We start from the raw sequence: 14,998 nt of genomic DNA, 5'->3' as shown, positions 1-14,998 counted from the left end.
GTCTTATGATAAACCAAGAAGGAAAATGAGTTTTCACTTATTTCAAACCTAACTAGGTGGACAGTAATAAATGGCATAAGATGAGAGAAGGAGATGTTTTGAGCTTCAGTTTCAGGATACTCTATTAACACACCAGTCCTATGGTTCTTGTTCATGTACTCCACTATTTATTCTATTGCACATTATTGTATGAAAAGTCCCTCATTTAAATAGCATTGTACTTCACATCAAGCCGTATAAAGTAATACCAGAAAAGGCTGAAGTTAGTCTTAACTGAGTTAAATTTCTCATAAACTTTTAAATTTTCTCATAAACTAGAAAAATCAAGCTTAAGACTGTGTTTCACTTCAGTAAAATTCTGTTTAATTAAAGAATTTTAATCTTTCTCTTATTTGAGTTTGAGAATTAATGTCCATGTGGCAGAATTTCCACCCCACAGACTGACAAGAAAGATTTGGATAATGTTGTACTCATTGAAAAAGCAGTATTTAAGTGGACAGAACATAAACATTTTAATGTATAGGTTTCCATCAGCTGAATGAGAGAAAATTAAGTAAGGGAATAGGTTTATTTTGAGATTGGATTTTTTTTTTAGTGAAATATTTTTATTTTTTTAATTTCTAAATATTACTTCATCTAGCAATAATTTGCTAATGTTCAGAAAGAGGACACAGGAAATCAAAAGAATAAGTGGGTTCAAAACAAAACCTTTAAGCATCTAAATACTTTAAAAGTCTGGGATCCCACTCTGAAAAGTATGGTGTCGTGGTATGTCTGAAAAGCTTTCTTTTTTAGCATATATTACATACAGAGTCAGGCTGTGGGCTTGTAATGATCTCTGCACCTATGAGCCATGGTCACCCACCAGCATTCCACTCTGCTATGTGTTGCAGACATAGAACAAAAAATATGTTTTCTGGCCTCAAAACACCTACATATATAATACAATCCATATGTGACTAGTTTTCAAAAGTGATTTAGAAAAGCTTATTTTATTAAGATGACGTTTGACTGCTGGACAAATATAAACTTTCATGCCAAATGAGGAAATATCATTTGTCAAGCTAACCTTTTTATAACTCTTTCCACAATTTTTTTTTTTTTGATGCATCTTATATATTTGATGGCTATAGAGGAATTTGCCAAGAAAATGAAAGCCATAAAATACCCATGAAAAATTCCTCTGCCCTCATGCATTTGCTTTTCTTTTTCTTCTGTCTCATGAAGCTGTAGGAGGTGTTTGCTGACATGCTTTGCTTTCGGGGCAGCTCTGGAGCAATGTGATACAAGAAGCAAATCAGCTAAGCAAACTAAGTCTGTGTGAGCATAAGAAACCCTTATAGTCTGAAGTTGTAACCGGGAATTAGGAAAGGAGGCATCTAAGGAGCTCGATGTGTTATTTGCTTACATATTTCACTCCAGGGATACAACAGCTATTAAATGTAGTTTCCAGTTATACTGCAAAACTGAAAGACTCCCTTCCCACACCTTACTGTGTCCTGACATCTTAGATTACATACACTTTTAAGACAGGTATAGATATCTCATACATAGTTCTGGCAAAACAGTCATTTTTACTCCTTTCTTGTTATGATGAAAGACAGTTTGTTGTTGTGTAACTGCCTGTAACTCGGGATATAGCCTGGAAGAGGAGAGCTTTCTCCTCCTTGCAGTGTGGGGGCTTCTGTGCAACACCTATAGAGCATCTGATGTCAGCCTAGTATGTAAGGTAGACAGCTGGAAGTTCAGAATTTTAGGCTTTTTTCCTGACTTTGCCACTTACTGCCTGCAATGAAATAGAAAAAGAATAGGAGAGCAAGGTAAACTATCTTATTACGTAAGAAGATTTGTAAGGCACTTTTTTTTTTTCCCCCTCTTTTCAAATTTGAAATCTTATCTGTTCTTTTTGTTTTTCCTGGCAATATCTGGGTAAAAGTGGAGTACTAGATAAAAAAAGTAGCTTTGCAGGAAAGAAAGAGCTGAAGCCCTTTTTTGGCTAAGACAACAACTTCTTTAGATTTTGTAGAAGTTTTGCATGTTGTGTTTGAAATCCAGTGCCACACAAATGGCGGCTGTGTTATGGGAAGAAAAGAACTCTGTTGAACAGTTGTACTGCTCCAGGATGGGTTCATCCACTTCTCAGGTGGGAAGAAACAGAACTCTTCCTCACTGACATTTTTTATTTATTACAGATGGCATCTATGTCAAGAAGAAGAAGTGTAAGAGGCACAAGTGTACCTCAGCGCCCCCCTTCATCCGTTATACTGTTTCATACACACTGATTTTCTCTTGACACCATTTCCCCACCTACAAAACTGCAATAGGGAGCAGAGTTTTCAAAGGAGCCAGAATAATTTTGGCCTAAATCCTTAAAGCTGGTTTTGTACCAAACTTCCCATTAAATAAATAGTTAATAAGAGGAGTTGAGAGTTTGAGTTAATCTGGCAAGATAAATCATAGCTTTTTTAATTTTCACCTATTTTATGTCTACGTGCTCAAATGCATCCATTTTGAAATTTTTAAAAGCTTTTAAGGGGGAAGAAGGCCTTTTAACTTTTGTAATTCTTCATGATAAAAAAAAAAATAAAACAAAACAAAACAAAAAAAAACAAAACCAAAACAAAACCAAACATATTTCCAGTGAAAAAGCCAAGTTTTCACTGTGGTGGACAAAAAAATCTAAAGGCAGACAAAGAAGTGTTTAACCAGTTGTGGTTATCTAAAAGAACTCCTGAAGATAAGGCTCAATTTAGCAGTCTTTGTTGATTTGAATAGGATTTTAACTATAACCATAAATGCAAACAGTTAAGTGCTTTGGTAAGAAAGGTGGACTTGTCCACGTCCTTCATTTTTTTACTAAACTTAGATTTGGAACTGAATCCTTCAGGGACTTGCCAGATGTTTGACTTTGTTTTCAGTGGGGCTATTTGAAGCATATAAAATGAAGCGCACACAACAATCCAAGAGGCTTGAGTCACATGAGCCTTTCTAAAAGACCCAAAAATAATTTATATATACATCTTTCCTCTGTTAAAGGGCATTCTATTTTATGTGCATATTAGAATGCTGAACTTTATGAACTTAAGAATTAAAAGTACAATCAATAATAATAAAATACAAAAATAATCTAGTTTTTATCTGTATGGTTACCAAAAATTTACTCTTTCAAAAATTGCCAAAAAAAATCACTTCTGGGAAACTACACAGGCGAGCCTAGGGCCAAATCTCTTGTCTTGATATTGCCAGCTGCTCTGTTTTGCTTCTTCTGTTTCCTTGTCAAAAGTATCCTGTTTAGCATGTTTGGCTAAGGGTAGTTGGATATTTATTCATTGATCTTTCCCTTTCTTACAGTATCTTGAATTCTAATTAACGTTTTTCAAGTCATTTTACTTTGTTCTCCAAATATAGCTACAACAGACATCATTCTTCCCTGGTTTGTGGATCTCTTCAGAGCCACAGAAGAGCTGTCATCTTATGTTTGGGACTAACCACAGTGCCCAGCTATTCTGCACTGGTTGTTTGCTTTTGCAGCTCAATTAAATAATCTTTTTTTTTTTTTTTTCCCTACAAATAATGTGCAATTCAAAATGCCTGGAAAAGTGTAAAATTGCTTGTGTAAAATTGCTTGATATTAGGAGAGATTCTGAAAATAGGCTCGGAAGCAATCTTCTAGGTGTTTGTAATTAATCAGGCACCAAACACTTGGAGATTTTGGATACACTTTTAAAAAGTTTAAAAATGTAAACAGTTTTCTTTCCCCTCTCCAGGAAGTTTTAATGCAGTAAAGACGTAAACGAAGAAGTTAAATCACGAGTGACCAAATCAGTTACATCTGAGATCGGACTGTGGCTGGGCTCTTTGGTTGTCAACCAGATGGAACTAGCGTCCTTGTTAAGGAGGTATTATTTCTTGTCAAGGTTTCAAAATGAACATATGAATTCACAGTAAAAGTTACATATTTTTCCTTTTTGAAAAATGTAATAGAACATTTAGAGGAAAGAATCTTTGGGAGATGGCGTCATCAAAAGCTGTCAGACATGCACCAAAAAAAACCCCAACCTTGTTCCTCTGATCTGACCAAAGAGAAAACAGAAATTAACAGGATATTTTTTTTTCCTGTGTTGTGAGGCAGAGAAGAAATCCTCCTTTTTAATAAAGCAAATTCTTGGATTCAGAGTTAATTGCTTCTTTTGGCTATGCCTTTTCTGTAGGCTAAAGTTTTTGCACGGAGACAGCTATCATCATGTAAAAATGTACCAGAGACACGGTACAGTTGTTTTTAGCTTGATGTAATTAGTTGAGATAAATCCAGGTGAGGGCACAAGCTATCTGGAGGCAGAAAGCACTTTTCTATCCAACAAAGATGGGACAATTTGTTTAGAAAGCCCCTGTACATTAGTGGGGAGGTAACTACTGTAATCAAGCATAACAAAAATAGTTTCCTAAACACAGAAAAAATACCATAACCAAATGGGACTTTTTCATTTCTAATTTAGACAAGTGCTTTGAAAGACCAAATACTTTTATGTTTTCGTATTTCATATCAAATTGTTTGCTTTATCTGGGGTCCAGATCCCTCTTGGTTTCAGTATAATACCACCAGCTTCTGGAAAAGCTTTGAAAACCCCTTCAGTACGTGGCTCTGCATATTTTAACAGGAGAATTCCACCTGAAATCACCTTGAAAGGGATTTCTGCTGGTATGGAGAAGACTGTGACTTAGCTTCAACACTGAAAATGCTTATAACAAGACATGTCTTGCTGTGATGATATGTCCCGTTACAAACACTAACAGCGTCCCTTAGGGTCACTGGAGCCCTTGGTCAACAAACCCGATGGATGACAATGATTGCAAAATCAAATTTGTCACTAGAATTCTAACCGAGAGTAAGAAAGTGGGGCTTAAAATGCTTTCTTTTCAACAGATGCAAAGTGATCTAAAGATATTTTTTAAGTTATTAGAACAGTCAGGTAAACGAACACTTGCTAATTTGTCTTGCTAAATCTAACATTCTTCCAATTATTTGAGTAGCAGCTAAATACATCTATATTTCCTGCAAAAATAGTACATAAAAAAATGAGGAAAAGAAGGGCAGTATTGTTTCAGAAATCAGAAAAGATTGTGGCCTCTATCTCCTCACAGGAAGGGTTCAGACCTGCACCTTCTACACCTCAGAGGTGTAGCCTTGTAGCTGTGAGGCAGGAGCCTGTTTGGACAGGAGGATCTGTACCTCCCCCCGCTGAGGCCATTCAACAATTCAGGAAACAATTAAATAAAGACAGGAAGCCAAAAGAAGCCATCTAGTGGGGAGGGTCGGGGAGGGGGGGTTGGCTCATTTTCTCTAAGACAGGGCTGTCAAACTCATTTTCACCGAGGGCCACATCAGCCTCGCAATTGTGTTCAAAGGGCCGAATGTAGTTTTAAGACTGCTCTAAGACTACTTCCGTATTTTTATCCAGCGTCTGCTGGTTACCCAAACACCCCTTGAGGATTAGCTAGAGCCCAGGTGTTACCTTGGCCTTCCTCATGTTCACCCAGCCCTACGAAGAGTAGAGATGACAAATTTGTGTTCATTCCTAGTATTCCCTTCTTTGCCACCATTAGAGCTTTGATTCTTCAGCCATACCTCTTCCAGACACTTCACCATTTCAAACAGTCCTAGGCATACACAGAAGCAGAAGTTTAGCTGCCTGAGATACTTCATGGATAAAAAAAAAAAAAACCCTCATAGTTATCTATAGACTTTAGCTGCCTAAGGAATCAGGCGAGGGAGACAGGGCTTGAGGATCATGTGCTTGGACTTTGGTATTTGTATTGCACAGAAGTCCAGCTGTGGGCACTTAAGCCTTTAGTGGAGCCAGCTCTCAACCTCTTTGCAAGTGTTCATCCATCTGTTAATTGGCAATAATTTCCAGTTTTGTAAACCTCCAGATACACAAAAAACCAGACACAAAGTGTTTTTAATAAGCAACCAATATTTTAGGGGCAGTCTATGAAGGTCTTACCTTCAGTTTGCAGATAATTCTTGTCCTTTTAAGGGCTTATAGGTTGGTGCTGAGACCTAGGAAATAGCCAGTATAGTTAGAAATTAGAAGATAACCTTGACTACTAAAGCAGAAAATGATTAATGTATTTTAAACTGAAAGAAACGCATGTTATTCTGACACACATGCTTGCATGCTGGGTAACTTGCACTTATGACATCCCCTGAAAACAAGTCTCCCAAGACCACCTAATGTCAGACCCATAACAAACAGAAAGTCTGCAGCAAAACTGGAGACACTGTGGGGATAGCAAGAAGAAGCTATAAGGAAACAGGCTGAACTTTTCTGTTTTGTTTTGTGTTTTTTTTACCTGTGTGCACAGCTGCAAATATACAAACCACCCTGTGAAGTGAGTTGTAGTGTTGTATAAGAATTAAAGGGCTAGCCAGGGTCTATGCACGAATTAGGATAGCAATGCTTATCTGTTATAACAATGACTTTTAAAGAACTTACTTTAAGAAAGACTCTTAAAGAAATTACTTAAATCAGCTATGACTATTTTTTTAAATTGATAAATGGTTTATGAAGCAGTAAAAGTAGGTTTCTTGCTTCAATTGCAGTAACACAGCTTTAAAGCCCATAAATCTTATAGCCATTGCACTAACCATTGGAGTCACTTAAAGTTTTGCAATTGACTTAGTCACTGGTTGCAGCATTGTTTAAAAAAAAATAAAAAAGGGAAAAATTTAACTAATGGCAAATTATGAGTGATTCTCTGGATGACCTGACTTGTTCTTTCATAAGTCTGTTTTGTCCATTTGGAAATATAAAATGCCACAATGTGATATTTTATTTCCCAGTGTAGAAAGGTGTTCTGTTAGGATGAGGAACCAGGACCACATTTCCCCATAGGGGCTATCCCACTTTAATTTCAGCCACTTTAGAGGACTTTGAGGCATTAGAACACAGATAATGAGCTGAAGAACTGTAAGGATTTTTTGTTTGTTTGTTTCTCAGAGTAAAGAATTATTTGAAAGAGGCTAAGACTGAATTCAACATCAAAGCCATATGCCCCTTCTGCAATATAACAAATATGCAGATGTCCAAACATAAAAACAGTATCATCTCTAACGGAGATCTTCGGTGTCCCCAGAAAGTAACATTGTCATATGGTGGTTAGGTTCAGAACAAAGACCAGGAAGAAAAGTAGTCAGTGTTTATACATTTAAAATCAGAGCTTAATGGTCTGTAAATGAATGACACTGGCTAGGGAACACAGGAGAGTTTGAGGATAGTAGCAAATAACACATTATTTTTCTTTGTGCTTTCTCCTTTGTCTCACTCAGTTTACAATGAAATTTAGCCACTGACTCCCACCACTGTTTTTCTTGGAGACCAGAGCAGAATGAAGAAACATGGCAATTAAGTGTAAAAGACACCCATGCAGTGCAACAGGAGCTGGGTTCCATGTGTTTGGTAACATGAACTATAGGAAAAAATAAAAAGAGATGACTCAGGTCTACCTAAACTTTAAAGACTGAAGCCATTCTCAATTCCTGTTATCTCTGATTCCTTCCCCACCTCTGGCCCATGTATAAAAATAGACCTTGTTAGTAAAACAGGATTTTTTTAAGCTCTTTTAGTTCCAATTGGTAATGCTGCTGCCATGACGCTCACATCATTTAAAGTTTGTTATGCTCCCATGTGTTGAACACATGGCTAGCAGCTCTTCCAGCCATCAGGATCCATGTAATCACAGCAAAGCAGTTAGCGTCATAAATAAAGCAAACATGAACTGATACTACATATTTCCTTCTCATGGTGAATTAGGATGATGAACTGGAATTTGACACCATTCTTCATCTAAGAGCAAAAAGCTTCAGTATGGTACACCTGGACCATGTATGTACCTGCAAAATAATTCATTTAACCTTTTAATTGTCTCATATTTGGAAATCTTGGCTTTGGACCCAGTCCTGTGCCAATCAGTCATATTTGTGATTCATGGTGCCCTTCATGATGTTAATTGCACCCTCTTCCTCTCCATTCCTTGTTAGTTTTTATTTGGTTTGAGTCTAAGCAGGTCATTATCAGGGGCTGAGCACTTTGAGTTTGTCATCTTTCCTCAAGTATTCCTCAAGCACATAGCAATTCTGTATTTTAAAGACATATTATCTGAGATAATTCCTGAACATGATACTTATTTATGAGTATTGAAGGTAATTGCATGACTTCAAACAAAACTGATTTTTTAACTGTGTGCATATGTATACATGTGGCAATGGATTCGATATGTTCTGTTTGTTTTTTGTTGCTGTTGTCTTTTCTTTAAGGCATATGAGATTTCCATCCTTTTTGTATCAGGACTGGTGGGAATATAATTCAATCTAATTGTCAGCTCCAGTAGCTTGAAACCTTCAATTCAGATGTCTCAAAATTGGGAGGTATTATTCTTGGATTTCCTCACAGCCTTGATAGCTTCTGACTTGGATGGAAAGGTACCTTAAAGTGCCTTTAGCTATTAAAACGGTGAACACACTCACCTGCCTTATGGGTCATATGAAACAGTACTTTCCTTGTACATTTTAATTTTTTTGTGTGGTCATGGTAGCATCTTCTGAATCTGCCTACCTTCCCTTTCTCCTTCCATAAATCTGAGTCTTTGACTTCAACTGAAAAGTTGTATCTTTGAACTCCTTGTCTTAGCGATGCAGACATTCCAGACTTGCCTGTGGTACTTGCATAAAAAATAATTCACAGGACAAGTGTTGCAGCATTACAAATGAGGTAAGAGTTGGTTTGGTGAATTCACCAGCAAAAAGGCTGGAAGATTCCAAGTTTGTTTTGGTTTGGTGTTTTTTATGGGCTTACTCTCAAGAAATTTAAATGTTTCAAAAACTAGGTTTTGTACAGCATGAAAATTAAAACAAAGTCTTTTCAACAGTTTCACCCAGCTATTGGTTAGAGGCCTGATTTGAGGGCATGGACTCAAGTCTCCGCTTCATTGTCAAAAAAACACCTTTCCTTATTCTGCAACTCCTGACACTTGGAAACAAAAGAGCTTGAATTTTACTTTGTAGGCAACGAAGCCAAAAACTTAATCGACTTGGTAGTCATCTTTCTGCCTGTGTTCTTAGTTCAACTGATGAAGGTATGCTTCATCATATTTTTTATAAAATAAGCTTCAGATCAGCTTTAATTACAATCCTGTAACTGATTCTCAAGACTCTGATACCATATTCCCAGGAATTCCTTCCAAATTTCTTTGGTTTGCTCATGCGTTGCTGAGCAGCTTAGTGGCATGGTTTTGTTAGGTGAATGCAAATGTGCCAATAAAAAGAAGCATATCACTATATCCCCTCCTAAATAATTCACTAAGCCTTTTTATATTCCTTTCTTCTTTGAGTTGATAGTTTTATATTCTTTACTACTGAGTTTATTATGACTATATTATCTTTTAAATAGTGTTAGTATGTGAATATGTGTCTATATATATATATGCACCCCCACAGTAAGTTTTGTGTCACAGATCAAATACTATAATTTACTCAGTTACACAGTGCTTTTTTTAAGCTAAGGTCATAAATATTTCTTTACCAGACAAAAGCGATGTTGCATAGCAATACACTTTATTTTGTATAGCTTCTTTCAAGCGCATTGTGTTTCAAATATGTTAGAGGTAATTAAAACACTCACAGATTTTAAAATAATCTAAAAAAGTTTTAATTTAATGAAAATTCTAAACAATAGCAGTATCCATGCTCCTTAATTTACATGCATCATAAATGTAAAAGGGTGATTACACCTATAAGAGCTGAGCAGCTATTTACATTCTCATAAATACTGGTTTGGTGGAGTGAGCTTCTAATGAGGAGGATACTTGGTAATTTTATTAATTGATTCTAAAAGGTTAGAACAATGATGATTCTTTATAAAAAAACTATGTATATATGTTTGGACTGTTGTTGGAGTAGTAGGAAAGACAACTTTTTTTTTTTTTAAATTATTATGGGATTACCAATCCCAGTACAGAAATGCAGCTCTACTATGAAACTGAAATTAGAGTAAGTAATCTCATTATCACAGTGTAATAGCTATATTTTATTAGAATTTCACAATAGTGCTGTTGAGTCTTCCCGGTGAAACACTCAAGCTGGCTGATGGGCTCAGCAGATGGCTGCTCACCACCATGTGCTTCATTTCTTCCAGCAGACAGTTCCTGTAAGATGCATCATTGCATTGTGCAGTGTAAAGGTTGGGGTTTTTTTTGCTTGCCTTTAAAGACAAAAACATCTCTAAATAGTGTAATTTTTCCTTCGCCTGCTCTGTGGAGATCGATCATAGGCAGAAGGGCAGCTCCTCAGGCCCCAGGCAGCCACCAGGGCTGTCAGCTCTGGTCAACTGGAGGTGCTGGATTATCACATACCCATGCAGGGGGTGCAGTGAGCTAAAGTGCTTCAAGAAATCAGACATGGGACTCCTGATAGTGTTAAGCAAGCAATACTTTGCTTCTCCCTTCTAAAGCCCCCCATTTACTGCACACACAGCCTTTTATTAGGTGCTGGTCCTTACTAATAGCTTAAAAAATGGTTGCTTTGTTTTGTGATTAAAATGGATTTTATTTGAGCTAATGAGGACAGAATGTAGTTCAGATTACTTCAGAAGTATTGATAAGACAGCTGGCTATCTGAAGAAACAGAAGTTTCTTACGCAGGGAAATCAAACCTCTGACCAACTGGAAACCTTGTGGCTGGTGGTGGGGTGGAAGGAATCACCATTTCACATCCTCTGGGCCACTGGGCATCAGTGGGCTCTGATTGCAAATTCAAGCCATGATATATAGGGTTTTTTTCTGGTTTTGGAGACAACCTTTGCAACTCTGAGACTCCCAATACCTGTGTGAAGACTAAGCAGGAGTGCAGATCAAAAGATTAATCTTAAGAAGCAGAGAACACACGTTCTCCCATGAGCAGCTGGGTTTCTCCCATCACATTCAAGGCACTAGAAGTTGAAGGAGCTCTGTGATTCATAGAAACTCTTCAATTTCGTGTCACGTGTGAGTATAAACTTCACTGCCATTACGCTACTTAGTTTGCTTTTCTGGGATTTTTTTTAAAGAGGAAATATGATGAAAGACGTGATAGTTTGGCCTAGAACATTAGAGAGTTTTGCAATCTACCCATAAATGACGTGAGAGGACTGACTCTGCACACACGATTTATTACAGATTACTAAGTACTAGGATGGAAAAAGCAAATGCCATACAGAGTCATATTTGTGCCATCCTGTTATCTTTAATCCTACATAGTTAGGACCTTTAGTTTCTGTTAGTTTCTTAAATATATTTATTTATTTATTTATTTATTTTTCCCCCTAAGGGGTTGTCATTATTTTACTGTCTTTCTGTAGGACAGGGAAGGAAATTAGGAAATTACCTTTTTTTTTTTTTTTTCCCTCTCCATAAATGTGAAGTTCAAAAGTGTAAGCTAATGCTGTTTTCCATAATTCCAATGGCAATGCACATGGCTTGAAATTTTTCGGTAATTTTGTATTCTCATCTTTCAGAAAGGGACAGCTCAGTTTGCTGCAATATAAAGTTCTTCAATCTCCTAGAGGCAAAAAGGCAATTTAAGCTTCCCGGAGCAACTTCAAAAGCAGTGATAGCTACCACTGTTATGACAGCATAATATTTGTTCTGAAGATCTTAAACTGTAATGACCTTTATATCCTGGATTTAGATTCAGAGGATGTTGACACAACGTTATTAACACAGAGAAATGTCTCCATCTTCACTTATAATATCACAGAGATACATAATTTAAGGACATTATAATACACCAATGCTGCTGTTACTAAGAGAAAGAACAGCGGGGGAGATGAATTTCCACACAACAATAGCATAGATAAGGAAGAACGATGTGCAAGTGATCAGAAAAGCTGTGGACATGGAATAATTAAAACTAACAGAAAAATATTCCAGTGGATAGAGTCAAAAAGCAGTTCTTTAATTTTTAAATTTGCACAGCTATAACTGAGACAAACGAGCCTCTGAAATATTTTGGAAAATGTCACTTTGCAAACCTTGTAGATTGCTTAAATGTTTATTAAAATGGACCAAAAGCCAAAATTCTCTGGGTAAAATAAATACTTCGTCTTTGCTAAGTAACAATATTTGTGAACAAAACATAAAACTATAATTTTCATGTGTCAAACATAGTAACATTTAAGATTAAATGTTGGAGCCAGACCGGGCATTTTTTTACATCTTCCTATTTACAAGCTGCTCATTAAGACCATTTACCTCACGTTAGCTATTAAAATGACTAACATTTTTAGAGTTTGCTCCATGGCTAAAATAAAAACAACAGAAATGTCCTTTTACCATAACTTAACAAAAAGCAGAACCATATTTTTGTTATCTAGGAGAACATACTGTTACAAATACAGCTGCTTTTCATCTACAATTATATAAATAATAAACATGCTGCCATTCACAAGGATTTTAATAGATGATTATATATAAGCAATATTACGATCTAGCAGAGGATGGCATGAGTTTTCATCATTCATTTTTATTGTACTTATTCAGGACTCTTCTCTTCATCTGAAAAATGTGGAACAGACTTCTTTGCTACAACATTATCCAGTCGCTGTCCTTGCAGATACGGGTTCACACTCTGAAATTAAAGTTTAAAATTATTCATACTTATTAGAAAGAGGGAAACATAAAAGGTAAGTAGGATTTAGGATGAGTGGATATATTTGTATATTTCCTATTTGTCAAATACTTGCAGACTCAAAAAAAAAAAAAAGTGAAGGAAGACTATTGAGAATATAGGACAGGCTGAATTAAACACTGCCTTTTTGCTCTGCTCCTCCTTTCCTCAGCTCAGCAGAGAAGCAGCAGCACATCTAACTCCCTAATTCTGGAGGCAGGACAGAACTTTTTTGAGCAGTACAGGTAAGCTTTAGCTTGAATCACTAGCCTCTGATGGATCTTGTGCTGGGAGAAAGTTAGATACTGCGATACCAGTTTTGACCAAAGCCTCTTCTTCAAGCCCATCTCCTCTGCAGGAAACCCCTCCTCTTTTCCTCTCGTGATGCTAAGATAAAAAACTGCTGGCACAGCAGCAGAGCCAAGCAAGTTTTGGCGTAGGCAAGGGCTCTCCTACCACTGCCAGAACAAGGGAATGCTGGAAAGAAGATCCCAGGAGATGCTTTAACTTCACTTTGTGCCATGTAAGCAGCACAACGTGAGACTGAAGATGAACAGATCCCATCTCAAAACTGTTTGGAGATCACAGTAATGTAGGCAGCCTATGCTTGATTTTTATCTATACCCATGGAATGAAATGTATTTACTGTATTTGCAATTATCAAGCAGTATAGAAGAGCTTCAGAATTGACTTAAATATTGTTAACACCCACTTTCTGGCCTCTTACAGTGTCAGTGTAAACAAAATTCAAGTATATACTTTTTCCTTCACAGATACAGACAAAAATTCTAGTGTGCTGTTTTTTGATGCCAATAAAAATTGTTTGCCTAAGGACAAACTTCGGAGGCATGCAAATTTTCCAGTATCTTCTGATTCTTGTCAGCCTGACTGTATCATATAAATTACTTTCGTGAGATATTTCTGTGCTTTTTTCACCAAAATGTAGAAGTTCAAAACTATCAAAAACCAAAACCAACCAACCAAACTTTTAAATAGGGCATGAAATATCTGTTTTCAAATATCCCAAATATTTGTCAAATCTCCGGAAAAGATTTGGGGTTTGTCTGTCTTCAAGTTTAAGACCTTGGGTTTCTCCAGATTTGTAGACGCTATCATTAATACTTAATCATAATGAAGAGCAGCCCTTTTGCTTTCTTCTATTTTTTTTTAAGTGCTTTGTCTGCCACAAGTGAAAACATAAAAATATTAAGAACCAGAAATGAGTGTAGAAAAATCTTTGAAAATAAAACTAACACTAATTTAATGCTTTAAATTGTTAAAAATAAGACACATGTAAATGATTTGTTCGTGTTTGTTTAAAGAAGTTCTGTTTAATGTTAATTTAGTGAAATTCGGCTGTTACATAAACTTCTAGGAATTATTTGAAGATTCTTAGGAAGATGGATTGGTCTTTTTTTTGGAATGGTATTTGCTTGCTACTTTTTGAAATAAAGTAGAAGAGAATGAGAATACATAAAATATTGAATCCTTCTCAACTGACAAAAGAAAACACAAAGTATAATGCAAAAATGTTTGGCCAATTTGACTAAAAAATGTTTAATCCTATACAGCTGTGCTGAATTCAAAGTAGTGTGGTTCCCGGGTACCTTTGTGCACAGCCCTGAGCCCAAGGCAATGTGACTCGGTGGTTACAGAAGCACTCCTGTCACATTGGGGATATTCGATTCTGGACTGGGCTATGCTCATGCATAGAAATTAGAAAAAGGGAGAACCGCTAGTTAAACTAGAGGTCACTGGAGAATTCCTTGTCTTGTACTGCAAAGGCTGCAGAAAAATAACACAGTAGCAGATGGTAAATCCATACTTTTACTATATATACTGATTATGTGTAGTGTGCTTGTATGTGTGTTTATAAGCATACCTACAAATATACAAATACATGCACATAGAATACATAGTTTTATAGACTCCAGTAGTGCCTCTGTGATGTACACTATGGCATCAGATAGACACAACACAGCTACTATGTGCACAGTTATACAGGACTTTCCTTAACCTAAAATAGGGACATTCTGACCCAAAAGACCAATCTGTTTCCAGAAGGTGTTCTCCCCAAACTCTCGGTCTGTGCAGAAGGGCATGGAGGAGCGGCAGGGACCACAGAAAGCAGGACGGGAACCCAGTGGGCTTTTTGGTTCTGAGAAAATAACCTCTGTTGCTGACAGCTCTAGGTTACTCTTCTGCTGATAAAAATTCTGAATTGTTCGTTAAAGCGTTAGTACTCATTAAAATATTACTATCAAAACAATCAAATATTTGAAATGATAATGAATTTAC

At 36.6% G+C, this 14,998-nt stretch overlaps 1 protein-coding gene and 1 long non-coding RNA gene across 5 annotated transcripts in view; one reads left to right on the top strand and one right to left on the bottom strand.

The window, feature by feature from the left end:
• LOC309442387 overlaps positions 1 to 14,998 on the top strand; it is a 20,288-nt gene extending 5,290 nt beyond the window's left edge. The window contains exons 4-5 of the long non-coding RNA XR_014184597.1: positions 3,768 to 3,899; positions 12,574 to 14,998. This is a non-coding gene — a long non-coding RNA (uncharacterized lncRNA). The remainder of the gene's footprint in view (positions 1 to 3,767; positions 3,900 to 12,573) is intronic.
• The window catches only part of SCG5 (secretogranin V), a 29,615-nt gene continuing 26,377 nt past the window's right edge, over positions 11,761 to 14,998 (bottom strand). For all 4 annotated transcript variants that reach the window (XM_082058202.1, XM_082058200.1, XM_082058199.1 and 1 more), the window contains one exon: positions 11,761 to 12,661. In XM_082058202.1, the coding sequence (XP_081914328.1) occupies positions 12,566 to 12,661 (96 nt within the window). In that variant the 3' untranslated portion in view covers positions 11,761 to 12,565. The remainder of the gene's footprint in view (positions 12,662 to 14,998) is intronic.

Source organism: Streptopelia decaocto, assembly GCF_964273445.1.
Source record: "Streptopelia decaocto genome assembly, chromosome: 7".
Lineage (NCBI taxonomy): Eukaryota > Metazoa > Chordata > Aves > Columbiformes > Columbidae > Streptopelia > Streptopelia decaocto.
Note: the sequence above shows the minus strand (reverse complement) of the source record. Positions and strands in the feature narration are given on the sequence as shown.